The sequence below is a fragment of the Neovison vison genome, chromosome 3 (assembly GCF_020171115.1).
Source record: "Neovison vison isolate M4711 chromosome 3, ASM_NN_V1, whole genome shotgun sequence".
Classification (NCBI taxonomy): domain Eukaryota; kingdom Metazoa; phylum Chordata; class Mammalia; order Carnivora; family Mustelidae; genus Neogale; species Neogale vison.
The window spans coordinates 198911429-198938841 of record NC_058093.1 but is presented as its reverse complement, the minus strand read 5'-3'; the positions used below and the strand labels follow the sequence as shown (position 1 = coordinate 198938841).

Here is a 27413-nt window from a genome sequence, read left to right as displayed (position 1 = left end):
TATTTAATATTTTAGAAAACGCAGGAGAATGTATTATTACCTAATTAGCTTTAAAACGCACACACTTTTTATTTACTTAGAGATATTTAAGGGAAAACTGCAGACCCCTATCATTCTAAGCTATCAAACCTACAAAACCAGAGGTTTGCTATGTTAATTATTCTTTCCCCCCAAAATCCATTTAAATTAATATATAACTTTATAAATATGTTCACACATACACTACCTACGTCCCCTCATGCACCACCTGTGTGTGTGCACGTATGTCATTTTGTTTTTGCTTTTCTTTTGGGGAGCAGGAGGGAAGCTTATGCAATCACATTCTCTGTTCATTCATTCATTCGTTCATTCCTACATTCAATAACTTACTGCTTATCTACTCTGCAGCCAGATCTCGTTCTAGGTTCCTTTTAAAATTCCAAAATAAACCCTAGTGCCCTTTCCCCCCCTATAATATATTTTAAGTGTCTGCCCTTAACAAATGAACGATTTTAACAGAAAAAAAAATGCCGATATAACTGTTCTATATGCAAGATAATTACAGGATCCAGAAAATACATTATTTCCGAGTGCGCTGCAGATAATGTGATGGGGTAATGAGAGTTTAAAGCCGCCTAATGGATGCTTTCTTCTCTTAGTGCTTCTGCCCTGTAATGGAAACATTTGTGCCTTTTCACTACACAACTAATTATGTCTCTTACAGGAATATCAGAAAGTGCAGATGAGCGAAAACAAAAGGGAAGAAGTTTGCAGTGGAGGGGATTATATTTTAAAAGGCGACTAAACAGTCCCACTCCCAAATTAGTATTAGCATATAACAGATTTAGAGATTCAGCCCCACCAGGAGCGAACCACTCAGGGCTTAAACTCAGGTCTCTCAGGCGACCTCAGGCTTCGCTCCCGCTTCTGAATTGACCCCGCCCCACCTTTCCACAGGCCCCGCCCCCTAGACCCGCCCCCAGGCTCCGGTTATCCTCAGCTCTCGCGAGAACGCAGCCCGGAAGTCTCGCGGCCTGAGCCTGGGGTCTGGGAGCCCACGTGGGCTGGGCTTCGGGGCTGTTTCTGACCCCCAGAACCCCGGCAGTACTGGGCGCTATGGGGAAGCTGCGCCGGCGCTACAACGTCAAGGGGCGCCTGCAGGCGACCCCCGGCCCCTCGAAGGGCCCCCCGGAGCCGCCCCCCGTGCGGCTGGAACTAGAGGGTAAGACGTCCCGGCCGGAGGCTGGGCCGGGGCTGGCCTGCGTCCTGCCTCCGAGACCTTGGGGCGGGGGGACCAGGAGGAACCCCCTTCTCAGATGCTCCACAGAGGGGGACACCGTGACAGTCTAATTGTAACGGTGAATTTGGGACAATCCCGAGGCTTTCTCCCCTATGGAGTCCGGCACTAGTTTTTAAGTTTTATTTACTCCTCCCCACGCCCCACGTGGGGCTCGAACCCTGACATCAAGAGTCCCCCGCTCTTCCGACGGAGCCAGCCAGGAGCCCTAAAGGGCTTAGATTAGTAGCAGTTTAGTAGCATGGGGAATGTGGGCAAGAAAGTGAAGCAATCCCATCTCTTTCTCTGGCTTCTATTAGAATCTCCTTGCCAGTGACCCCTGAATGAGTTTTTTTCAGCCCAGACATTTCTGCGCAGATTCCTCCCTGTTGGTAGATTCGCCCACTGTGTGCCATGATTTATTGTGGGGGACATAACAGGAGAGTTCTTTCTGTTTTTTTTTAATCTCTGCCCTGCTGAGCTCAGATGCTTGTGGGAGGAGACACAGCTTCTCTCACACTTCGCGGCCCAAAGACGGACAAAGCCGGCAGGCGGAGCTAGTGGGAGTCAGATGTAGCCCACACGGAGCCCGGGCGTGGGAGCCGCAGCCTTAGATGGCAGGCAGGACCGGTGCTCCCCCATGGGCTGCCGCAGGTTGAGTAATACGGTAGCTGAATTGGGGTCTAGATTGGGAACTTTCAAACTATGACATTGAAAAGTAGATACGGGGGGCGCGTGGGTGGCTCAGTGGTTAAGCCTGCCTTGGGCTCGGGTCATGGTCTCAAGGTCCTGGGCTCGAGCCCCAGCATCGGGCTCTCAGCTCGCGGGGAACCTGCTTCCCCGCCTCTCTCTGCCTGCCTCTCTGCTGATTTGTGATCTCCGTCAAATAAATAAATAAATAAATAAAATCTTAAAAAAAAAAAGTAGATATGGCTTGAACTCAGCATTTAGTGCCCTGCAAAGGCTTTGGGGAATGTAGTATTATGGAAATAGTTTTGACGTCACATCCATAGAAAGCACGACCCCGTTCTGAGGGGAGGACTGTTGCAGCAGGTTCTCTCCCTGCCCTCCCCTGACCACCATGACGGAGGTGCCCTCACTCACGGTGGAGTCTGACGCATGGTGGGTGCTGGGCAGACAAGTTGAGGGAACACTGACAGGCCTGCACCCCCATTCCTGTGTGGGCATTGGGGGGCTCACACATGGGACGGGGTGCCCATGAGAGGAGGCACAGAGCCCCCCCCGCCCCGGAGAACATGGCATTAACGTTGACCCTGGAGGACCGCAGGCCTCTCTGGTCTCTGGTCCCTGGGCTGGGGGTTCAGGCATGTGTGTCTTTCCAGATAAAGACACATTAAAAGGAGTCGATGCAAGCAACGCACTTGTTTTGCCGGGAAAGAAGAAAAAGAAGCCCAAAGCCCCTCCACTGTCAAAGAAGGAGAAGAAGCCTCTGACCAAGAAAGAGCGAAAAATGCTGCAGAAAATCTTAGAACAGAAGGAGAAAAAGAGCCAGGTACGCCTGTTCCATCAGGGTCGGCATACGGCTCCCCACACTGGGGAGAGACGGGGTCTATGTCCCCCCGGCTTGTTCTCTGCCACATGAATGTCCAGTCAAACTTTCCAGAAGGGGGGGGCATGCTTTTTGTCTGCACAATTCCATATAGTAGTCACTGGGCATGTGTGGCTAGTATGGTTGGAGAAAGGAATTTTTTATGTGGCTTAATTTTAATTTAAATTCGAATGGCCTTGGGGCGCCTGGGTGGCTCAGTGGGTTAAAGCCTCTGCCTTCAGCTCAGGTCATGATCTCGGGGTCCTGGGATCGAGCCCCACATGGGGCTCTCTGCTCAGTGGGGAGCCTGCTTCCTCCTCTCTCTCTCTCTCTTTGCCTGCCTCTCTGCCTACTTGTGATCTCTGTCTGTCAAATAAATAAATAAAATCATAAAGAAAAAAATTCGAATAGCCTCTGTCGCCAGCAGCCCCCATACCTGACACAGCTCAGGAGCCTGCGGACCCTCCAGGGGCCTGCCGAGGAGTCTCCGTCAGTCTGGATGCACCCAGCATTCTTGAGGCCGGATTTGTTAACTGAGCAGTCAGCCCATTAGCATGGTCATCTCTTCCTTTTTTGTCCTAATCATTTTGTGTCACTTATTTTTTTTACTTAATTCTGGAGAATCAACCTTTCTCCCTTCATACTTTTTTTTTTTTTTAAGATTTTATTTATTTATTTGACATAGAGAGAGAGATCACAAGTAGGCAGAGAGGCAGGCAGAGGGAGAGGGAGAAGCAGGCTCCCTGCCGAGCAGAGAGCCCGACTCGGGGCTCGATCTCAGGACCCTGAGATCATGACCTGAGCTGAAGGCAGAGGCTTAACCCACTGAGCCACGCAGGTGCCCCTCCCTTTATACTTTTTTAAGGAACATATTTTGTAATGGGAGATTCAAACATCTACAGATATGGAGAACCTCGTGCACTAAACTCAGTGTGTACCTGTCGCCAGCACAGCCACTGTCAATCCACGGTCCCCCAGTCATCTCCACAGCCGGCCACTTTACCACCTCCCAGGTCAAAGCCCAGGTAGCAGAAATCTGTATCTAGGTCCTGGGGTTGCCGAAACAAACTGGGTGGCTTACAGCAACAGAGATGTGTCCTGTTGTAGCTGTTGAGGCCAGGAGTCTGAAATCAATGTCCCTATGAAGGCTGTCATGGGGCAGCCTTCCTTCTTTTTTTTTTAAAGATTTTATTTTTTTAAGACAGAGATTACAAGTAGGCAGAGCAGCAGGCAGAGAGGGGAGGAAGCAGGCTCCCTGCCGAGCAGAGAGCCCAATGTGGGGCTCGATCCCAGGACCCTGAGATCATGACCTGAGCCGAAGGCAGAGGCTCAACCCACTGAGCCACCCAGGCGCCCCAGCCTTCCTTCTGTCCAGCTTGGGGTGGCCCCAGGCATTCCTGGCCTGTGGTCATGTCCCTCCAGTCTTGGCCCCTGTCTTCACATGGCTGTCTCCTCTCTGTGTATTTTGTAAGGACACTTGTCTTGGAATTTGGGACCTACCTGAATAATGCAGGAACTCACTTGGAGAAATTTATCATCATTAGATCTGAAGAAACCCTTTTTCCAAATAAGATCACATTCTGGGACATGGGCATATTTGCAGGGGGACCATTCATACCCCCTATGCATGACATTTTTTCCATATATATTTCCAATTGTATCTCTAAAATAAGGACCATTTAGGATAACCACAAGACCATTAGTACACATAAACTTCTTTAAAATACCAAATATCAAAAAAAAAAATCAATTATCCAGTAAGTGGTCGAATTTCCAATTGTTTCATAAATGCTCCCCTACCCCACCTCCTTTGTTTTTCTCCCTTGTCATTTATTTGTCGAAGGAAATCAGGTTGGTTGTCCGTAGAGTTTCCCAGTGTCCGCATTTTAGAAACTTCATCTCTGTGGTAAAGTTAAGCACATCCCTTTGCCCTTCTGAATTTCCTGGAAATGGTATTTGGATCTGGGGCAACTGTGTGCATCTGGGACAGTTTTGCCCCAGAGGCCTGCTGGCCGTGTCTGAGACACCCGGTGGAGGCGTGAGACGCTGCCACGCGGCCTGCGGTGCAAAGAATAGCAGAACATTCTCTGGCCTACAGTGTCTGCAGCGCAGAGACCAAGGAACCCCAGTCTGGAGACCTTACGCGATTCCCATATGCCTTTCTGTTGAGGTCACCACCCAGGGTCCCCTGTTCACAGCCCTGACACTCAGTCCCTGGAGCCCTTAGCACAGGGAGGCTCACTTTCCTTCAGGGCTGTCCTTTTTCAAAATCCTGTACTGTATTTTCTCCCACCGTTCTGTACCTGGTTTTTCCTTTTCTTGATTGCAAAGCACACAGATGGAAGCACGTATAGAAGTGCATCTGCATGATTTCAAGAGTAACAAAACTCAGTCGCTCACCAGGGGAAGGAGGCCAACTGTCCCTGTCCCTACGTGCTGCTGTCTTGAAGGCAGTGCGGGGACCACTCACAGGCGCAGCAGAGCCTCCCCTCCCTGGGAGACAGCGGGGGAGCGCCCTGTTGCACACACAGGCCCGCCTTTATTCAGTCTCCCTTGGATGGACGTCTGGATGGTGGGTGATCTCTCCGGCCACAGTACTGCAGGGACAGCCTCGTCCATCTGGCGCCAGACTCCATCCTGGGGTATAGAAAGCCATCCCAGGGGACGCCTAGGTGGCTGAGTCAGTCGAATATCTGCTTTCAGCTCGGGTTGTGATCCCAGGGTCCTGGGATCAAGTCCCACATCGGGCTTCTTGCCCCATGGGGAGCCTGCTACTCCCTCTACCTGCCACTCTCCCTGCTTGTGCTCCCTCGCTCTCTGGTTAAATAAATAAATAAATAAAGTTGTTTAAAATAAAATAAATAAAATCTATTAAAAAAAGAAGAAAGAGGGCACCTGGGTGGCTCAGTGGGTTAAGCCGCTACCTTCGGCTCAGGTCATGATCTCAGGGTCCTGGGATCGAGTCCCACATCGGGCTCTCTGCTCAGCAGGGAGCCTGCTTCCCTGTCTCTCTCTCTGCCTGCCTCTCTGCCTACTTGTGATCTCTCTCTGTCAAAAAAAAAAAGAAAGAAAGAAAGCCACCCTGGCTCACTGGGAGGCAGGACCGCCACGCAACACTCGTAATGTGACCTTTAGGTTAAAAAGACCAGTTGTTCGCGAGGCCAGAATCTGATGGAGAGTCTCGCTTCCTGTCCAATGAGAGGGTCATCCTGCCTGATATCTAATGCACTTGTTTCCTTCCCCAGCGAGTGGAGATGCTGCAGAAATTGAGCCAAGTCCAGGTTTCGGAAGCCGAGCTGCGACTGTTCTACACCACATCCAAGCTGGGTACGGGGGACCGCATGTACCACAGCAGAGAGTGAGTGTGCCAGGCCCCCTGCCAGTGCCCTGGAGGTGGGGGGCTTGAGTGTTGGAAGGACAGAGGATAGACGTGGGCAGCGGCCCTGAGGCTCCCAGGACCCCGGCTGCGGGGTTTCTCCACCCAGCCATGATGGGGTTTCCTGCAGGGCAGTCCTGGTCTTAAGCATTGTGCGTATTTATGGCTGCTGTGAGTGTAAACTATGTCCCAGGCTCTCCTCTAGGCCCTGGGGTAGAGGGGTGCACAAGAATAGAATAATAAGTAAGCTTACAGTCTAATGGTGGGGAGATGGGCAAGAACCAACTGACTCCATCTGTGTCTAGTGCTGGCAGGCACGAGGCAGAAAATAAAGCAGGGAAAGAGGGTGAAAGGAGATGGGCCCGTCTCCCTGTTGGGTGACATCTGGGTCAGGTGAGGGAGAATGTACATGCAGGGAGCAGGGAGGCAAGTACAAAGGCCCTGGGGCAGGAAGGGGGGGGGTATGGCCTTTGAATCCTGGCTTTGGTGGGGTGTATAGCAACACAGAGCTGTGTCTGGTTGACTGGCCCATTGTAGGGCTTTCATGCCTGTCTTTTGGCTATCCCGGCAGGAAGTCTGACGAGATGGAAGCCCAGGGGCAGGAGAAAATCAGCAGCCTCAGCGGGGCTAACCGGAAGCGCTATCACCAAGAGTCGGAGGAGGAGGAGGAATATGAGTCCTCAGCAGAATCTGAACCAGAGGAGGCCCCTGTCGCTGAGCCGGTGAAGGTTGGAGCCGGGGCACTGCCAGCTGCACCAGGGATTGGCACTGGAAGCCCAGGGCCCAATAGCCAAGCCTGTCTGGCCGGAACTACGTCGGCACCTCCAGCAGCAGCCTCCACCCTGGCCAGGCCCCCGGCGAAGCCCGCCGTCTTCATCCCTGTGAACCGCACCCCCGAAATGCAGGTTCGCTGCTCTGGTGTTGGGGATGAGTGCTCAGGCTAGCACAGTGGGGGGTCGAGGATGTGGTGGGGGCACCCCTGGGGCTCGAGCAGGTCGCATGACCTCTTGTGCCCCAGCGGCCTCTCCTGGAACACGAACAACTGCCTACCGGGGGGGTCCTGGGGGGGTTGTTGTAGAGACCAACGAGCGGGAACGTGTGCGTGTGTGCCTACAGCGGGCCCGGCACAGGGGCAGGGATGTGGAGGCGGGTGTCACCTGCTTCTGTCATCACCGACTCACCGTCACCCTCGGCCTCTGACCATGGGTTGTGGTCCAGGTGACCACTCACCAGGACAAGAGCATGGGCTGTGCAGTCCATTGACTTGAAGTGGACATCTGGTTCCACCACTTTCTCGCCCATTCCCAGGCCTCCCTTTCTTCATCTGCAGAACAGGGCGGGGGCAGGGGGAGCAGGGGGCCTCCACCTCAGTGCCCAAGCATGTGCCGGCAGCCAGGCCCTAGAAGTGTGATGCTCTGTAGCCTCTGGCTGTCAGCACAGCAGAGGACATGGGCGGGACCCCACACTGTTGTGAACGGGGACAGGAGCCGTGTTGGAAAGGATCAGGGGCCGTGAAGGGGGAGAACAGGAGGGCCGGGGAAGCTGTCTAGGGCAAGTGCTAAGAACCCCCCGGGAGCCAAGGAGAGGGGCTGTCCCACACTTAGAACCGGTGAGCTGAGTCCCTGAGGCAGGAGGCCCCCTGGGCCCGAGAGGATCAGTTTCAGACCACAGATTGTATTGTGGAAGCAGGGAGAGGTGACCAGCTCCTTTTTTTTTTTTTTTTTTTTTTTTTTAATGGGAAAAATAGAAAGAAAATACCAGTGCTGTGTTCTACATAAGAATAAGTAGTATTTATTGAAACTGGTTTCAGTTACAGGTGCATTTATGTCCTTACATATGGTTAGAGCAAGCTGGCTGACTTTTCTTTTTGAGAGAGAGAATGTGTAACTGGGGGTGGGGCAGAGGGAGGGGGCAGGGAGAATCTTTTTTTTTTTTTTTTTAAGATTTTCTTTATTTATTTGACAGAGATCACAAGTAGGCAAAGAGGCAGGCAGAGAGAGGGGGAAAGCAGGCTCCCCGCTGAGCAGAGAGCCTGATGCGAGGCTTGATCCCAGCACCCTGAGATCATGACCTGAGGCTTTAACCCACTGAGCCACCCAGGGGCTCTGGGAGAATTTTTTTTTAAAGATTTTATTTATTTAGAGAGAGAGCAAGAACCCATGGCGGGTCCAGGAGGCAAGCAGGGGAGGAGCAGAGGGAAAATCCAAGCAGACTGTCCACCACGTGCAGAGCCCCACGTGCAGGGCTCTATCCCAGGACCCTGAGATCATGACCTGAGCTGAAACCTAACCGACTTAGCCACCCAGGTGCTCCTAGATTTCCTTCCAGGTGAAGTCAGAGCCCAGTGCCATCTGATGGTGGTGGTGATGTGGGGTCCTGCTTCACCCTCATGCGGGGACCCTGGTCCACCCTCAGGTGTCCCTACTGCCCCATTCCGGTTTTGTCCCCTCTTAGTCTTTATCCACATACATGTTCCCAAGCCATCTATTACTTAAGTTTACCTGGTTTTACAAACGATGTCGTGTCATTTCTCCCTCTGCCTTTTGCTTTTTTTGTTAGTTTTGTTTCTGAGCTTTATTTATGCACCTTGATGCACGAGCCAAAGTTCATCTGCCTGGGGGGGCATTTTCCCCCTGGCTGTGTCGTGTCCCACTGTGTGAATAGAGCACAGTTCAAGTATTCCTTACACGTGCAACATTTTCTCTTGGGCAGTGTTTGCACATTGACGGTCACAGCCGTCATGGGTCATGAGATGGCCAGCACTTTTTGCTTTTGAAGCAAATAGAATAGAACTAGAATGGGATGCTTTTTAACGTGAGCGTGCTTCAGAGCGTGAACGTGAGCAGTGGTTCATTAAACTTTTCCAGTATGGGAAACGTTGACCCTTGAACAACACGGCATTTGGGGCACTGACTCTCTGCGCAGTCAGAAACCCACACGCAACTTTGAATTCCCCAAAAACTTAACCGCAAAAAGCCTGCCATTGACCAGAAGCCTTATCAATAACACGAGAGAGCCAACTGATAACATGTTTTGTGTGGTATGTGTTACGTAACGTATTTTTACAATAAAGCAAGCCAGAGAAAAGATGTGAAGAAATCATAAGGAAGAGAAAACACATCTCTAGTCCTGTACCTTTTTTTTTTTTTTTTTAAAGTAATACCTGTGCCCAATGTGGGCTCGAACCTGTGACCCTGAGTTCGAGCGTCAGATGCTCTGCTGACGGAGCCAGCCAGGCGCTTCTAGTGCTGTCCTTCATTTACAGAGAAAACATCTGTGCATAAGGAAGCGGACTCGTTGCGTTCAAATGCAGCTTGTGTTGTTCAGGGGTCAGCTGTACGTGCGTGTATGTGTGCGTGTGTGTAGTGAGTTACCACATAAAACCTGTTCTGTGTGTGTGGGTTGTAGGAAAGAAGGTTTGAAAGTGACTGCTCTGGGGGCGTCTGGGTGGCCCAGTCGGTTAGGCGTCCGACTCTCCATTGCAGTCAGGTGGTGATCTCAGGGTTACGGATCTGGGATCAAGCCCCACACTCAGCAGGGAATCTGCTTGTCCCTTTCCTCTGTGCCCCCTCCCTAACCCCGGCGCTCAGGCACGCACTCTCTCAAATGAATAAAATCGTAAAGTCACTGCTCTGGAGGATGTGTCTAGGGGAGGAATCGCGGGGTGGCAGGTCCTTGACTTAGATAAGATTAGCACCGGGTTGTTTACTGGAGTGATCAGATGTCTGATCACCCTGCTCCCGGCAACAGCTGAGACTGCTGTGTCTCAGGAGGGCTCCTCTGTCCCAGCTAAGCTTTCCCCAAGAACTTCCACTCTGACCCAGAAGGACCCCACCCATGTCTCTGTCTCCTGGGGGCTGTGGCTCTGTGTCCCACTCAGTGGTCAGGGTTCACCCGTTCCCCTGTGGCAGGGTGTCGTCGACTTGCTAGGAAGCTTGCGGCATCCACGTGCCCACGGACACCTTTCCAGAAACCGTGTCAACCTTGATAGTCCTGCCGACCCCCTGTTCCCTGAGCACTGACTTCTTCTCTTCCGTCAGGAAGAGCGGCTGAAGCTCCCCATTCTCGCCGAAGAACAAGCGATCATGGAGGCCGTTGCTGAGCACCCCATCGTCATCGTGTGCGGGGAGACTGGCAGTGGGAAGACCACGCAGGTGCCGCAGTTTCTCTACGAAGCAGGCTACAGCAGGTGGGGGCTGGCCGCATGGTCCTCTGAAGGTTCTTCAGGTGACAGCGGAGCTGTGATCCCCAAAAGTTATTCCGAACACGAGCTCCCACGGATCTAGTCCTAGCTTTGCCATTTATGCGCTGTGTGGCATTGGCCAAGCTCCTTAACCTCTCTGGGCCTCTGCGTCCTCAGTTCTGAGATAAGGACAGCCATGGCACCTACTTCACAGGTTATGTAGGTGAACAGAGGGAATTTGCATAAAATGCTTAGATCGGTCCCTGGCACGTGGGGCAGTGTGTTTGCTGATGTCGCCTCCTGTTGGCACTTTTGACCTGTGTGTGCATCATGTGCTTCACGGATTTGCTGGGAAGGCTCATGGGACCCAGCCTGTAGCTGCACAGTGAGTGTTTTACTAGAGCAAAAGAGCACAGAACACAGCCAGCAGAGGGGAGAGGCACATGGGGTGAAGTCTGGTGGATCCAGACCATGGGCTTCCAGAGCCCTCTCCCAGTAGACGGAGCAGGATGTTTGTTGTGGATGCCTCGGCACCCTCTGCCCGGGACGGCCCTGAGTCCCAGGTGCCCAGAAGATAAGCAGGTGGTCCAGCATCAGGCACATTGTTTGTGCAGACAGCCCAGGTACAAGACCAGGAGCCCTCCTGAAACTCCGACCCTGGATGCTAGCCACCTTCAACCCAGTATGCTGACCCTCCTAAGGAGAGCAGCTTACTAGTTAATTTTCTGTGCACAGCCCAGAATCCGGCCCCTAGCCCTTGGCAGGCTCAGTGTCGAGAGGAACACATTCTCTGCTGGCTGAGGGCCAGCTCGCCCGGGGCCCCATTGTGGCAGCAGCTGCCTGGTTTTTATCGGGCCGCGACCGCCGAAGCATCTGTGTGCTGACCGGCGGGCCGCTCCCTTGTGCTGTTCGGAGGTGCCTTGTCTGGTGCCCGTCCCGTTCCCCCTGCCGAGATGGCTGCTCCACACGCTGAATCCTGACGTGGAACCGTGGGCGGCTTGGGGATGGACAAGCGGGCCTGATTGCCGCTGATGCGCCCGTCATGCTCTCCCTCCCCCAGTGACGACAGCATCATCGGCATCACGGAGCCCCGCCGAGTGGCTGCCGTGGCCATGTCCCAGAGAGTGGCCAAGGAGATGAATCTGTCACAGAGGTGAGGGCTCTGCCTCCTGGGGGAGGGGGAAGGGTGGCCCCTGGCCTTGCTGGTGAGCCCCGTCCGTCCCAAGGGCGCTGGGTGAGAGTGTTGCTTCCGCATCTGAGCATGGGGGTCTGCTCGTGCAGGAAGGCTTCCCGTCCCCTGGACAGCAGGACGTCCTGGGGCGGGGGACGCAGAGCATGGACGGCATCCAGGCCCCTGTGCTCCCTTCATGCACAGGGCACTGAGAACCCTTCTGGGGGTTCAGGGGCGGAGCAGAGCGGCAGGGGGCTGGACACGGTGGGCAATGATGAGTGCTCATGCAGGCGAGTTATTTTAGGCAAAGCTCCTGAGTGCGGATCGTCTGCGGCTGATGAGGCTGTGGGACGTGATTTGGACGACAGAACGAAGCCAGCACAGCGCTTGCTTGAGGCTGTCTCGGGGCCGCATTTAGAATGCGCCTGCCTAGCCCCAGCCTAGACTGTGGTCTTTGGCTTCAAAGGGGTGGCACGTCCAGTGTGGTCTAAAGCTGAGAAAGCACCGAAGCATGTAGAGTGGCCCTTATCTGGCTTGTTAGTGAACGTGGACAGAGCAGCACCTGCACCCCGGGACCAGCATGCAAGCGAGGGATGGGGGGGTGGGGAGAGTGCCCCAGCGTGTTTCCTGTGGATCCTTCCAGACCGTTGCAGGCACGGACAAGGAGCTCTGTGCATTTGTCTGTATTTCTTCCCATCTGACTTTGACAGAAATGGTTTCTGCTCCCCACGCCCTTCTGTGTCTTTCCTGTCGTATCAAACGGTATACGTTGAAAATGACTGTACATACAGACTTGCCCTCTTTTCTCATCCTTTTTCGCTTTTTATCATGAACATTTTATTAATTTTTTAAAGATTTTATTTATTTGACAGACCGACAGATCACAAGTAGGCAGAGAGGCAGGCAGAGAGAGAGGGGAGGAAGCAGGCTCCCTGTGGAGCAGAGAGCCCCATGCGGGGCTCAATCCCAGGACCCTGGGATCATGATCGAAGGCAGAGGCTTAACCCATTGAGCCACCCAGGCGCCCCTATCGTAGACATTTTATTTATTTATTTTTTAAAAATTTTATATATTTATTGGACAGAGAGAGAGATCACAAGTAGGCAGAGAAGCAGGCAGAGAGGGAGGGAGAAGCAGGCTCTGTGCTGAGCAGAGAGCCCAATGTTGGGGCTCGATCCCAGTTTTCTGAGATCATGACCTGAGCTGAAGGCAGAGGCTTAACCCACTGAGCCCCAATTGTGGACATTTTAAACATAATACCCTCACCATGACTAAGCCCAGAGGAACTCTGGAGCATTCTCCTGTCCTCTTCTGAAAGGGTTCCAGAGTTGGTGGTCCAACTCGCGCTCCAGCCGAGGTCCAGGTCTGCTTGGCATATCCTCCAGAGGGCTGCAGTGGTCCCCCTTCCCTCCACAGCACGTTGGCGACAGAGCGCGGGCCAGGGCTCTGCTGTCTGGTGTGGTGCAACCACACGGCTGCAGCTGGTCAGGGCTTTGCCTGCCTATCTCTGCAGAGTCGTCTCCTACCAGATCCGATACGAAGGGAATGTCACCGAGGAGACCAGAATCAAGTTCATGACGGATGGCGTGTTGCTCAAGGAAATCCAGAAGGTTGGTCGCTCCTCTTGTCTCACAAACCAAGGCCAGAGAGCCTGGGCTGGGGAGTTTGCGTGTCCCCCCCACAACCCTGGAAGTGAGCCTCTGGCATGGTAACCACCAGCAAAGCACTGCGTGGCACAGCACCTCTGTGTGACCTTGGGCAAGTTACTTAACCTCTCTGGGCCTCAGCTTCTTGATCTGAAAGCCTGGACTCGTACAGTTGTTTTGAAGCAGAGATGATGCGATGCGCAGAAGCCCCTCAGCACAACAGCTGGCAGGTGCTCGTTCCGTGTGGACTCACGTCACTGTGATTTGATTCACGGACGTTGTACTTCAGCCACGAGTGTACTCCTGGCTGCGTGACGTCCACCTGGGCAGGGACCTCTGGGCAGGGTGATGCCTGTCTCCACCAGGATGCCAGCTGCGGTCACTGGGAAAGTGGCTGTGAATGTGGCTGTGATGGGGTTGAGTACGGCTCCTTTCTCTGTGGCGTCTGCTGTCCCAGCACCCTCGGTTCCCCCTGCCACCACCTCCTCATTCCTGTTCCCTGCCCGCCCTCCCTACCCTGCCAGTGCCTGGCTCGGGAAGCGGGGCTGTAATGCGTGGTAGCTGCCCTTCCTCCAGCAGTTTCTCTGCCAGGCCACGGCCCCCAAGCTGTGCGCTTTGCAGATAGCGATTGTCCCGGAAACCTCCCTGTGACTCTGCGAGGTGGGTTCTGTTGCCCCAACTTACGAATAGAGAACCCGGCACAGGGAGGCAGAGTAACTTGCCTGAGGTCACAGGCCAGGTGCTCCGGGATCCGTGCCAGTAGTGACAAGAGCTCCCGGGATGGGAGAGTTTTGGGGTGTGCGTGACCTTGGAGTGGCTCCGGCCTGGGCAGGCGGACTCACCACACCGCCCCTCCCCCTCCCTAGGACTTCCTGCTGCCGAGATACAAGGTGGTGCTCATCGATGAGGCCCACGAGAGGAGCGTGTACACGGACATCCTCATCGGCCTCCTGTCCCGCATCATGGCTCTCCGGGCCAAGGTAGAACCCCCTGGGCCACGCCCGCCTGCTGTGGTGAAAGGGTCTCCCGAGGGTCCCTGCGCCAGGGCTCTGGCCGTCGTCACTGGGTTTGTTGTCCCCTAGAGGCACATGCCGCTGAAGCTACTCATCATGTCGGCCACACTGCGGGTGGAGGACTTCACGCAGAACCAGCGGCTCTTCCCCCAGCCGCCGCCTATCATCAAGGTAGTGCCCGGGCCAGAGCCTCGGGCGGGTGAGGGCAAGCAGGGCCTGGCGGCGGGGATGGTGGGACGCCTGGTCGGCGGAGGCTGAGCATGGGCGGGGGCTTGGGGGGGCCTCTCCGCTGGTGGAGGCCCGACTCCGGGTGGTGAGTGCGGGCCGGCATTAGGGAGCTCCAAGGGCGGGTAGGTCAGGGAAGGCGAGAGGCGCCAGGCTGTGGCAGAGGCTCAGTGCACGGCCCCGGTCCACCCCTGGGGTGCATCCCAGGTGGAGTCCCGGCAGTTCCCAGTGACCGTGCACTTCAACAAGCGGACCCCGCTAGAAGATTACAGTGGCGAGTGCTTCCGGAAGGTCTGCAAGATCCACCGCATGCTGCCGCCAGGTGAGGCCTTGGGGACCAGACAGGCCGGACCTGCCCTCCGAACCCCTGGGGTGCAGATGAGCCGCCGTGAGCATCCTTGTATGGGCTTTGGTTGGCGTCCCTCTCCCCTGGTCCTCTGTGCCCATGCCCGGGGGGTCAAATAGCGGGTTGTGCAGCACTTTCCAGCTCCCCGTCACATGTTCTGGTCTGGGTCTCAGCTGCTGTGACCAGGTCTTCCTCTGGCCCAGCTCTCAGCGAACGGGGAAGACGATGCTTGCTCTCTGAGCGCACGGATAGCGGGGGGTCTCGTTCTTGGCACAGGCGGCATCCTGGTGTTCCTAACGGGGCAGGCGGAGGTACATGCGCTGTGCCGCAGGCTGAGGAGAGCTTTCCCACACACCCGACGCAGGCCCCCAGGTAACGCGGCAGCTCTGGGCCCTGGGAGCCGGCGGGGTGGGTCAGCCTCGGCCTCTCAGCCTCATGGCTTCCCTGTCGGGGGAGCCAGTGCCTTGGGCATGGCTAGCGGCGTAGCGGCCTGACTCCGGACAGATGAACAGAGTCCTTGTAGCCTGCATCTGGCCTCAAGATGTCGTTCTCCTCAATCTGCTCCTGTTGCAGAGAAAGAAGATCGAGAAGATTCAGTGGAGGAGATGCGGAAGTTTAAGAAGTCAAGGACAAGGGCAAAGAGGGCCCTGGCGGCGGTATGTAGAGGCTCGTGCAGTAGGGGCCAGCTCCGGGCCCTGAAGCTGCCTTGTTTCTCTGGTGGCCAGCAACCCCATGTAGCTGTGTGGTGGCTAATTTAATTAAAATGAAGTAAAATTAAAATTCAGCTCCTCAGTCACTTCAGTCCATTTTAGGGGCTCAGTAGCCACCTGGGGCTGCTGGCGACAGTATTGGCCAGCACGGGTCTGGTACATTCCTATAGTGGAGGGAGGTTCTACAGGGCGGTGCTGCTCAGAGGCTGCAGGGGGGGCTGTGATTTGAAGTGTTTACGGTTCCCTATGCTGTGGGCCAGGAGGAAGCTTCTAGAAGGCCAGCCCTAAGCACCTGAGCAGGGCCTGTGAGATGCTCTGGGAGGGCACGGGGTCCCTGGTGTTGCCTGCAGAACCGGGGCAGGGGTGCTCTCCCCCGGCATCTGCGCATTGTCGTCATGGATGCATGGGTAACAGCATCCCTGTTTGGAGGTCACTAACCCCCATGCTGTGTTTGGGACCCGCCGGGCGGCGCTCTAAGTGCCTCCTGCATGCTGAGTCCGTCTTCACAGCAGGCCTGTAGCCGAGTGAGATAGTCCTGTGGTTAGCCCCAGCGATACAGCGAGGAGGGCTGCTGAGCTGCCTGAGGCTTCGTGGCTCCGGGGTCGGGGGATGGGGCCTTTCACTTTGACGTGCTTGTCTCTCCTGCCCGTGACCTGCGTCTCCTGCGTCTGTGGTTCTGACGTCTTGTTTGCCATAGGCATTGCCCCAGATCAGTTTGGACAGCTACTCAGTGTTGCCAGCAGGCGAGGGTGACGAGGACAGGGAGGCGGAGATGGACGAGGAGGAGGAGGAGGCCCTGGGCTCTGACCTTGACCTGGACTTGGGGGACGACAGAGAAGATGGAGGTGTGCCCCGGGCAGGGCCCCTACTCATGGTCCTTCGGTCGTTCGTTTAGCAGGTGTCTCTTGAGCGTTTGCTGTGTACCAGGCCCCGTTGTTAGGCCCAGACATCTTTGTCTCGAGCCTCAAGAGAGCTGGGCTTTCTGCCGCTTTGTGCGTACTGTTTGCTGAGCTCTTTCAACTGCCTGACAAAGCAGAACCTCAAATATTTGTAGTGTTAATTGTACGGGGGTGCTCGGCTTTGCTGGGTAAATGCAGGCCTCAGGTCTGGCTGGGAGGGCTGCCTAGTTCTAGGGCCCCTTGTTGGCAGAGGAGTCCGGGGCCTCATGGGGTTGCCCAAGGGCATCTGGTGGCCAGACCTCTGAGGAGATCCTACAGTGAAGTAGCATTCCCCACTGAGAGTGGGGTGGGAATCGTGGAGCTTCTGACTCCGAGCCAGACTCTGCTCACCCACTGTGCTGTCCAGAGCGTGGAGAACAGGTCGGGGGCTGCTGGGCGGTCTGAGGTGGGCGCCTGCCATGGGTGTCTGGGAGAGCCAGCGAGCCTCTGCTTTCTGGCAGGTGAGCAGCCGGACGCCTCGCTCCCCCTCCACGTGCTCCCGCTCTACTCTTTGCTGGCCCCCGAGAAGCAAGCGCAGGTAACAACAGCTTGGGGCCTAGGGCAGATGCTGGGTGGATGCTTGGCTGGGGCCCCCCCGAAGGGCCCTGGGAGAAGGGCAGGTCGGGCTCTGGGCTGTCCTAGTCATCAGTGGTTTGATCAACACCCCCAGTTTTAGAAGGACGTTGGGATCTCTTTGGAGAATAGGAATGCCTCCCTGCGTCTATGCTGAGAAACACTGTGACCTGAGGCAAGGAGAGGGCTTGTCACCCTCGCCACCTCTGGGGTCCCACTAGCCTGGCTAATTCTCTGTGATTAAGGGGCGCCAGGGTGTCTCAGTGGGTTAAAGCCTCTGCCTTCAGCTCAGGTCATGATCTTAGGGTCCTGGAATCGAGCTCCGCATCGGGCAGGGAGCCTGCTTCCCCGATCTCTCTGCCTGCTTCTCTGCTTACTTGTGATCTCTGTCTGTCAAATAAATAAATTTTTTTTAAAAAATCTTTAAAAAATTTCTCTGTGATCAAGAGATTTCCTGGCTTCTTGGCCCCTCCCCCACCCCCCACCACCCATCTGTCACATGAATTCTTTCCTGATTCTGGTGGTTTTTTGCTGCTTCCCCACCCCCATAATTCCAGGTCTTCCAGCCTCCCCCAGAGGGGACACGGCTGTGTGTTGTGGCCACCAACGTGGCCGAGACGTCCCTCACCATCCCGGGCATCAAGTATGTGGTGGACTGTGGGAAGGTCAAGAAGCGGCACTACGACCGTGTCACTGGCGTGTCCTCCTTCCGAGTCACCTGGGTGTCCCAGGCCTCAGCCGATCAGCGGGCGGGCCGAGCGGGCCGGACGGAGCCGGGCCACTGCTACAGGTGGGCCTCCCTGGGCCTCTCCAGTGATGCGGGGCGGTGGGGGGGGCACTGCAGCAGCCACCAGCATGGAGCAAAGAACAGGGGTTCCCTCCCCAGGCTGCAGCGGGTACTGTCCTACTGGAGACGGTCCTTGGGCGGTTCTGTGGGGCCTCGTTGGTGCTCAGTTGGCTACTGACTCATTAGGTGACTTATTTGTAGCGGCTGTGTTTTCGTGTTACTTTGTGACAACTTCGTGGTGGTGAAATTAACCTACCATAAATGTCACCGTTTTGAAGCCTGCCGTTCTGGGGGCTGTAGTGTTGTCGGCGGTGTGTGGTGTCTCCACAGCCCGTTCCCAGTATTCTCATCACTGCCCCTTACTGTCCCCACTCTTGGATGTGTGTCTCCATCTCCCTGGGTCTGTCCCAGGGGAGGGGTTGCTGGGTCCTGTGGCCGCTACGCTGCTCTGGCTGGGACCCGCTGTGCTGTGTCCCCTAGCCGCTATACCGTGTGGCCCTCCCACCAGCCGTGCATGGAAGTTTTTCCCTGGTTGCCCCATGTTCTCTCCAATACCGGTTAGTTTTCCATTTTTTAAAGACTGGAAGTGTGCTGCGGTGGCACGTTGTCGGTCCTGGTTTGCGTGTCCCTGATGGCTGGTGACCCTGCATGTCTTTCCCCATGCATTTTGGCCATTTATCTGTGTTCTTTGGAGAAATGCTTTTTCAGATCTTTTGCTTGTTTTTTAGTAGGGTTACTTGTCCTTTATTGTGGAGGAGAAGGAGTTCTTTTCCCAATCTGGACAGTAAAGCCTCATTAGAGGTGCTGTTGGCAAGTGTGCTCTTGCAGCCTTTGTCCTTCTAATTTTTGATAGCTTTATTGCTGGTTTTGTTGATATTTCCAATTATGAAAAGAGGAAATTGAGAAATGGTGCACAAAAACCTAGGGAGAAGTGACCGTGGTTGCTGTTTGCTGGGGACTGGGCTCTAGGCGCCGCTCTCCGTCCCTCACATGAAGGCTGACCCCTCTGAGTCCACACCTCAGGGCAGGGACACAAGGCAGTGGGTGGGGCGTGGGGGCACGTGCCTGTCCTCCGGGGCCTGGTGGAGATCCAGTGCCGGGTGGCTTGGCCGAGTTCCCTTTTGGTTTTTTGATACAATAACTCCATTTCGTTGGCGCTTCTCTTGGCCCAGGCTCTATTCGTCTGCAGTTTTTGGTGACTTTGAGCAGTTTCCTCTTCCTGAAATCAGCCGGAGGCCCGTTGAAGACTTGATCCTTCAGATGAAAGCACTCAACATTGAAAAGGTCAGCGGCGGCCCCAGCCCTGCCCGTACCCCACGGAGCTTCCCGCACGCTGTGTCTACACAGCTCCCCACCGGCATGGCCGGCTCCCGAGACCCCCTGCTTCCCCAGGACTGCACCCTTCCCAACATCCAGAGCACCTGCCCACGGCACAGAGGGCTGTTGCTGTCCACGGGCTTCCAGAATGTTCTGTTGACTCAATCCTCTGGTGACAGCAGCATCCTCACAATGCCCCTGTCCGGGGTCCCCCACCTTTCTGCTGCTCCAGGGAGCGTGGTGCAGGCAGATAGAGACCCTGGGCCCGTTACTAGTCATTCCCGATCCTTCCTCCCCAACCCGGAGTCTCCATGGCTTTGTTTGCTTTGGACATTTCATGTAAATGGAGTCATTCCTATAGATGTCTTCAGCGGTCACCCCTATGGTGGCATGTGTCCGCACTTCAGTCCTTTCCGGCTGAGTCCTGCTCCATCCTGGGGCCCGGACATGTACTGTCTAGCCATTCACCTGTCGATGGGCGCCTGTATTGTCACCACCTGTGGCCATGAGTGCCAGAGCAGCTGTGGACACGAGTGTGTGCGGATTTGCTAGAACACTAGTTTGGAGTCGGTCGCCCTTTCTCAGCTGCCACCGCCCCTGAGCCCAGTCCCTCCACCCCCTCATTGTCATGCGGGTATGCCGGTCTCCGTGCTCACTCCTGGGTAGTCCGCGGCCCTTCCGGCATAGGCAGAGCCCTTGTCATCTGCTTTCTTGGTCTCTGTGGCCAAGAACGGCCGTGGCACACATGAGGTGCTCAGTACATGCTATCGAGCGCATGGATCGTGTGAATAAATGAAGGAGGGGGCACTTGGGGTTCCCCTGGCTCACGGACGAGGAGAGTCCCTGGGGTCCTTTCTGAGTGTCCGGGGCCGTGAGTGGTCTCGGGACAGGTGCGGGAGCACCGTCCTCCTGCCAGGCCTGCTGTGCTGTCCCCTGCGTTCACTGTGCTTGCTTCTCTGCATTCAAGCTGCCCCCTCCACTTCTCCCCCTGCCCAGGTCATCAACTTCCCCTTTCCAACGCCTCCCTCTGTGGAGGCCCTCGTGGCCGCCGAGGAGCTGTTGATCGCACTCGGTGCCCTGCAGGCGCCCCAGAAAACAGAGAGGTAGGTAGGGTCAGGGTGGGAGGAGCCGAGAGCCAGTTCCCAGCCCCGTTCTCAGCCCTCTGCCTCCTGAGCTGCCCTGAGCACCAGGGGCCGCTGAGTCGCAACACCCCCACCCCACCCCACCCCTCCACCGCATATCCCTCTCCTCCAGCATGAAGCAGCTGCAGAGGTCCCGGCTGAGCTGCCCCATCACTGCGCTGGGCAGGACCATGGCCACGTTCCCCGTGGCGCCCCGCTACGCCAAGATGCTGGCACTGAGCAGGCAACACGGCTGTCTGCCCTACGCCATCACCATTGTGGCCGCCATGACTGTCCGTGAGCTGTTCGAGGAGCTGGACAGGTGGGCACGGGGTTGGGGGCGCTGCTCAGGCCAGTGGGGGCTGCTCTGTGCTGAGCGTTGACCAGGAGCCCAGCCTCCAGGGGGAGTCACTGGCGCGTCGGGTGGCCTCATGCTAGTGCTCGTCCTCTCTGAGCCCAGCGGCGTTTGGAGCCCTGCAGAGTCCAGTCTTCGCTTGGGGAGCCCATAGAGCCTGTAATGACCAGGAGCCCATGCTCTGGCCCAGACCCCCTGGGTTCCGATCTCCATCCGCTACTCTAGGCTGTGTGGCTTCAGGGGGTGACTTCACCTCTCTGGGCCTCACCTTTCCCATCTGGAAAATGGGGGTGAGACAAAAATAATAATGGAGTTGTTGTCGGGGTTAAAGTAGTTAACACGAGCTAAGGGCTCCAAACCGTGTCTGCCGCATGCTCTAACCCCGGCATTGGCGCCTCTCTACGGGCCGGGGAGCCGCGACAGTGATCACTGACCCAGGCCACCCTCGGGGCTTTTTGTTGTCACTTGTAAGCGGTGTAGCCACTGCGATGATTACTCGGTTGTTGGATTCTTCGTGATCAGGTCTCTAGATCTGATCTAGAGAATGGTTAGCTTAGGAGAACGCACATTTTTTGTCTCCTGGGCTACAGGTGGTAAATTTTGAGTCCAAGACCTTAACCGTGTTAGTCAGTGGCTCCCCCCGGGATTTTTCTCTGCCCCTGCTGCCTCGAGGGCAGCCAGGCCGACAGCGGTAGCCCAGGTTGGGGGGGGTGTGTTTGCAGACCTGCAGCCAGCGACGAGGAGCTCTCCGGGCTGAAGGCCAAGCGGGCCCGGGTGGCCCAGATGAAGAGGATCTGGGCGGGGCAGGGCGCCTCTCTCAAGCTTGGAGACATCATGGTGCTGCTCGGTGCGTGCCCCCTGCGGCGTGGAGGGGTGGCGGAGGTCTGGCAGGCCTGGGGCAGGGCAGCAAGCGAGTGCCCCTTCATCCGCAGGTGCTGTGGGAGCCTGTGAGTACTCCGGCTGCTCCCCTCAGTTCTGTGAGGCCAACGGGCTTCGTTACAAGGCCATGGTGGAGATCCGGCGCCTGCGGGGACAGCTGACCACTGCAGGTAGCGTCCCCCATGCCAGCCTTTGGCGGCTCCCCAGGTCCCCCATCTCTGGCGACACCGGCAGAGAACTTGACCGTTGTAACGATGAACGTTGTTTTGAGCCGCATTAACCCCCTACCATTAATCCCCATTATCCACGGAGTCCACATCTGCAAATTCACCTGCACGCTGAGATTTATTTGTAACCCCTGAATCGGTCCTGGCGACTTCTGGGCTGTGCGATGGCGGGTAACATGCAGTCCCTCCCACGAGGCCTTTCCCCGGGCTCCTCTTTTCCTTAGTAACATCCCTAGGACGGGCCTGGAGCTGCTCGATACATCTTCCCAGCAGCCCCTGAGGCCCCTGTAGTCCCATCTTGGGTTCCCTCCCTTGCATCAAGTAGAGGCCCCCTTTGGGGAGGCGGGGAGCAGCTGATGGTGCGGTCCCCCTCTTCCTGCCCCTGGGCTGAGCTGGTGGAGGTCGTCTGCGTTCTGTTCTTGGGCTTGCGTCCTTTCTTTTTCTTTCCTTTTTTCTCTTTCATTATGTTAAACGTGTTCTGCCAAAGGTTTTGTAGAAAAGACAAGAGGAGGTTTATACGGTAAATCTCAGAACATAGTTTTCCTTCCAAGTCTGAGCTTCCCATACTCCCTGCAGGGCCCAAAGCCCCATTCTCCTTTATACCCTCCCACAGCTTCAGACAGTCCTCCTACTCCCCCCCCCTCGCCCCTGCGGAAGGGTGAGGCCTCCCTTGATCTCGTGCCTGCCTTGGCTCCCTGCAGAAGCTCGAAGCGAGGCAGTCTTCGCCCTGCTGTGCACACCCAGGGATGAGAAATTCACCTACTCGCCGAGATTTATTTGCAACTCCGCTCATCGGGTCCCATCCAGACACACATGCTCTTGCACTCAGGCCAAGGGGATGGTCCATGCGCACCCAGCGGGTTCTCCCTTAGCGCCTCCCTGCTGCTGCCCGCTGAGGACTTGGGGTTTTGTCCTAAGGAGGAGAAGGACATGGGTTTGGGGCAGGCAGCTGAGGGCTTTGTCTCCCCCAGCAGCCTTGGTGGAGAGGAGCCAAAACAAGTAGGCAGGAGTGTCTGGAGCTCCACAACGTGGAGTGGTGTGAGACCTTCCAGAAGGTCAGGGCAGAGGAAACCGCGGCTCCCACTGTCCTCATACCTGGCTTTCCTTGCAGTCAATACCGTGTGCCCTGAGGCCGGGCTCTTCGTGGACCCCAAGATGCAGCCTCCGTCTGAGAGCCAGGTGACCTACCTGCGGCAGATCGTGGCGGCCGGCCTGGGTGACCACCTGGCCCGCAGGGTGCAGAGCGAGGACCTGCTGGACGACACGTGGAAGAACGCCTACAAGGTTGGCGGGTGCAGGGAGTGCAGCGCGGTGCGCAGGCAGATCTCCTCGCCAGGCTCCCGGCCATCCCGCCCTCCCCATCTTTCTGGCATCCTGCCATCCTGAGCGCAGGGGGGCTGTTGGGGGCCCCTCCTCCTCACACACGAGTGCCTGCAGCCTCTGGGAAAGTCCCCGCCAAGGATCAGAACAGGGTGTGCAGCGGGATCACATCTTCCTTTGGGCCTTCGCTTTGCCCCCAACTCTATATTCGTAACCGCTTAATTCAGAGAGAAATCACATGCCCTACAATTCCCTGCTTGAAGGCGTGCAGTTCCGTGGCTTTCCGTCTCCACGGAGCTGCATGGCCACAGGCACAGTCAGCTTCACGGCATCGTCAGCCTCCCCCAAAGACGCCTGTGCCCGTTAGCAGGGGCTCCCCATTTTCTGCTCATCTCCCTGCCCCATGAATCTGCATTCCATGTCTCCGGAAGTGTCCGTTCTGGTTGTTTCACGGTAGTGGTCTGTGTGTGGCTTGTCTCACATGGCACCCCATCATCCGGGTGCAGCCGCGGGGCTCAATGCTGCTCGGCGTACAGACCTGCCCCACACGTGGCCACGTACAGACGCGCGGCCCCACCGTGGGCTGACCGCACACACTCCTACGCTTCAGGCGGGGCATGTAATCGAATTCACGTGGGCTCATCTCCCTGGTGTTTGCGCCTTGCCTCTGGACTCGTACTCGCTCTCCATCTCTCTGCAGACGCCTCTCCTCGATGACCCCGTCTTCATCCACCCCAGCTCCGTCCTTTTCCGAGAGCTGCCCGAGTTCGTGGTCTACCAGGAAATCGTGGAGACCACCAAGATGTACATGAAAGGTAGCCGAGCTGGTGGCCAGCTCCTCGTCTGACTCTCTGCGGCTCTGGTGAGCTGTGTCACCGGGACCCTGGTTGGGGGGTGGGACCCTGGCACCCCTCCACAGCAGTGCCGCGGCGACCCCCCAGCCCTTCTCTTCCTGGTTCCCAGGTGTTTCTGCTGTTGAGGTCCAGTGGATCCCAGTCCTGCTGCCTTCCTACTGCCAGTTCGACAAGCCCCTGGAGGAGCCGCCCCCGACCTACTGCCCGGAAAAGGGGCGGGTACTGTGTCACCGGGCCAGCATGTTCTGTGAGTCAGGGTGACTTCCTGCCAGCCTCGGGTGCTGGCAGACACATGGTCCCACACCGTGCGCCCTGGAAATGGAGGTCACGGGCCGTGTCACCCAGGCCTTCTGTCTCTTCACAGGGCGGGACCTGAGGCTCAGGGACGTGACTAGGGGCCTGTGGGGACCCATCCCAGACCCCTGCTCACAGGCTCTTGCCTTCCAGATCGTGTCGGGTGGCCGCTCCCTGCGGTGCAGGTGGATTTCCCAGAGGGCATTGACTGTTACAAGCACTTCGCCCGCGTTCTGCTGGAAGGGCAGGTAGGCAGCCCAGCAGCTCGCCTGCTCCCTTGCCTGGGGACATGGGCATAAGGTGAGCCGGGACCCCTCATCCTGTCCTGTGGTCTCTCCTCAGGTCTTCCCCACGCTGGCTTCCTACCGGGGCTGCTTGTTGTCCAGCCCCAGCACGATGCTGAAGACATGGGCCAGGTACAGGCTTCCCCAGGAGCGTCAGGGTGGCACGTGGTGGGGAAGGGAGCCCACATTAGTGCCCCAGGGCCGGCCGTAACAAATGACCACCAACCAAGCGCTTTAAAACAGCAGAAATAGATTCTCACAGCCTTACAGTCCAGAGGTTGGTAGTGAAGGATCAGCAGGGCTGTGTTCCCTCTACAGGCTCTGGGTCGGCGGGGGGTGGGGGGATTCTTCCTGCCTCTTCCAGCTCCTGGTGCATCCGGGCATTCCTTGGCTTGTGACCACATCCCTCCAAGGTCTGCCTCTGTGTTCACGTGGCTCTGCCTCCTTGTCTCTGGGTTTTCTCTTCTCATAAGGACACCAGTTACCAGATGTAGGGCACACCCCAGTCCAGTATGAGCTCCTCTTAAATATTTGATTACATCTGCAAAGATCTTCCTCCCAAACAAGGAAATAAGGTCATGTTCTGAGGTTTTGGGGAGACTCTGGTCAGCCCATCTTCAGGTCCAGGTGTCCAGGAGACATCCTGCACACAAGCCTTGGGGGCTGCCTGCCTGCTGAGCACAAGACCCCCCTTTCCCAACAACCTTCTGCTTATCCCTGCCCCTCCCTTTTGCTTGCTTTCTGCCCACCCAGCTCCAAGCAGACACGTGCCCCTTCCTAAGGTGACCTCCTAGTTGGTGCAAGGGGCCTGACCCACAGGAAGCAGGCAGGCGTCCTGGGACTCAGGGTGGGGGCATGGCGCCAGGGGCCCCTGCCGGTCAAGTCATTCCCCTGGCAGTTTGGAGCACCTGCTCTGTGCCAGGCATGTCCTCATGCTAGCTGCGGAGGCTGTCACCAGAGAGAACCTAACTAGGACAGATGGCATGTGGGGACTGGGCTACAAAGGGACAGGGCAGGACATCTAGTGGGGTAGGGTTGGTCCAGTGGAGTCTGACCAAGCAGATGGGGACAGGGTAGGCTGTGAGCAGTAGTACGGACGAAGGTTCTAGGTGGGATGAGCAGCGTGTATGGTAGCAGCCTGGGTGGTAGCGCTCGAGGACCCTGTCGAAAGCCAGGGTGGGGGGTCAGAGGCAGGAAAGAGTCAAGCGTGAGAAGAGATGAAGTTGGAGGGGTGATCGAGTCTAGATCCTTCTCTCTGGCCAGCACCCCCAGCATGACAGAGGCAGACTGTTCACCTCCTAGGTGAGGCTGGCCTGGCAGTGGGACCCGCCCCTTCCCACAGCTTCTGGGCAAAGTGATACCCTACAGCCCACATTTCCACCTGCAGGCTGCAGCCCAGGACGGAGAGTCTGCTGAGAGCCCTTGTTGCCGAGCAGGCCAGCTGCCGGGAGACCTTGCTGGCTGCTTGGAGGAAAAGCCCCAAATGTGAGTGTCACCAGTGCCCTATGGCCCAGGGCTCGCAGACGGACAGGATGGGACCCACCGAGGCAACCGAGGGGTGGTGGGAGGCTCTGCTGTGCTGCAGGCACCCGGGTCCAGAGCTGCTCTGACTGTCCTCTCTCTTGCCCTCTGCAGACCTGCTGGCCGAGTACTGTCAGTGGCTCCCACAGGCCATGCACGCCGACGTTGAGAAAGCCTGGCCCCCCACCTCTGACCCCTGACCCGAGGCCTGGCTGTAAGACCGGGGACTGGTCTGGGGAACCCAGAGAGCTGGCTGTGGCTGGTTTCCAGCCTGGTCACCCTGGCCGGTGGACTGCTCCCAGGAGGCAGGCCAGGCCCCTGGAAACTCTCGCTCATCTGGGATACAAGACGTCTGGACACAGCTTGCTGCTGCCCTGGGCAGTCGGACCCCAGGGGTCCTTTTTAAAACTATTTATTATGTGGCGGAGAATGTTTTTACTTCCTGTGCCACTCTGGGGACTACATTAGTCCCTTGCGGAGTGGCAGGGCCCGAGGGGGAAGCGGCAGCAGGCAGGAGGGTGCCCTCAGGCCCTTCCTCTGCATCCCCTCCCCAGCGTGGGTGGTGCTCCCTTGCCGTGCATCACTTTTAATAAAAATGTCAGCCGTCAGAATACCTGTGTGCGAATCTAGTGGATCTCTGAGTGCATGTGTCTGCAGGACACTCTCCCACCCCCACCCTGACAGGCACATTGGGAAACTGGCCTGGGTGGGTGCACCCAGCTGTCCACCCTGCCTGTAGGGCTTCATGATGGCCTCTCCTTCCAGCGTTTGTCCTAAATCAATTTGTTCTGATACTATAATATAAATGCATAAAGTCCATTAATGCAAATACGTAAATAAAGCAGCAGAGGTACATGTTTGATATTCCAGAATGACTCTCTTTCTCCACAGCCTGGCCACTAACTCCAGTGTACCCCCAAAGCGGGTCTCCCCTACTCTTCCCACATTCAAGCCATCTGCAGGTTTTGTGGACCCTACCCCAGAATATGTCCAGAGCCCATTCATGTTCCCCAGCTCCACACCCCGGATCTCAGATTCCCAGCCCCTGCCCAGCACACTTCCAGCAGCTTCTGCCCAACCATGGAGAGGACTTCCTGGCTGGTCCCCAGCGTCCACCTAAGGCCTATGGTGTATTTTCCACCTGGCCGCCAGAGGGAGCCTGGGAACACATCTGATCTCGTCCTTCCGCATCAGGCCTTCTGGAATCTTTGATGCTCTCATACCCTCATTCACCAAACTCCAGGCACAGGGTTTGCTTCGACACAGAGCACCCCCTCCCCTTCCCAGCCTCGGGCCTCAGCAGCTGGCATTCTTCCGATTCTGCAGGTAAACCTCCCTGGTAGCTAGCGCACGGCAGCACCCATGCCCGACCCCTTTAGTCTCCAGCTATCAGTCTAACTGTTGGCAAACCTTACCACTACTCGCCAAGAACTACTCTCTGGAAATCAAGGTTTGCTTGTCTTATTCAA

The 27413-nt window shown here is 56.5% G+C and overlaps 1 protein-coding gene across 2 annotated transcripts; it reads left to right on the top strand.

The window, feature by feature from the left end:
• Positions 1-1018: 1018 nt before the first annotated feature.
• DHX37 (DEAH-box helicase 37) lies at positions 1019-26555 on the top strand. Of its 2 annotated transcripts, XM_044243534.1 has the most exons (27): positions 1019-1201; positions 2599-2768; positions 6050-6162; positions 6752-7085; positions 10221-10369; positions 11424-11516; positions 13048-13144; positions 14047-14160; positions 14263-14364; positions 14626-14740; positions 15041-15136; positions 15338-15420; positions 16172-16319; positions 16874-16950; positions 17543-17775; positions 18945-19056; positions 20086-20192; positions 20344-20532; positions 21288-21412; positions 21498-21614; positions 22783-22955; positions 23692-23806; positions 23955-24092; positions 24293-24387; positions 24482-24555; positions 25811-25908; positions 26059-26555. In XM_044243534.1, exons 1-27 carry the CDS (start codon positions 1096-1098, stop codon positions 26142-26144), a joined length of 3459 nt encoding a protein of 1152 aa, XP_044099469.1. In that variant the 5' UTR covers positions 1019-1095; the 3' UTR covers positions 26145-26555. The 2 variants fall into 2 exon arrangements, with proteins under 2 accessions (XP_044099469.1, XP_044099470.1); XM_044243535.1 differs by lacking the exons at positions 24293-24387; positions 24482-24555; positions 25811-25908; positions 26059-26555 and having other exon boundaries at positions 23692-23853; positions 23955-24033.
• Positions 26556-27413: the final 858 nt, after the last annotated feature.

Excerpts from the sequence above, each read along its gene's own strand:
- DHX37 (XM_044243534.1), top strand. The coding sequence starts at position 1,096 with ATGGGGAAGCTGCGCCGGCGCTACAACGTCAAGGGGCGCCTGCAGGCG. Across the intron at positions 16,320-16,873 it reads GGACGACAGAGAAGATGGAG|GTGAGCAGCCGGACGCCTCG; the intron begins GTGTGCCCCGGG and ends GCTTTCTGGCAG. Across the intron at positions 19,057-20,085 it reads AAGCACTCAACATTGAAAAG|GTCATCAACTTCCCCTTTCC; the intron begins GTCAGCGGCGGC and ends CCCCCTGCCCAG.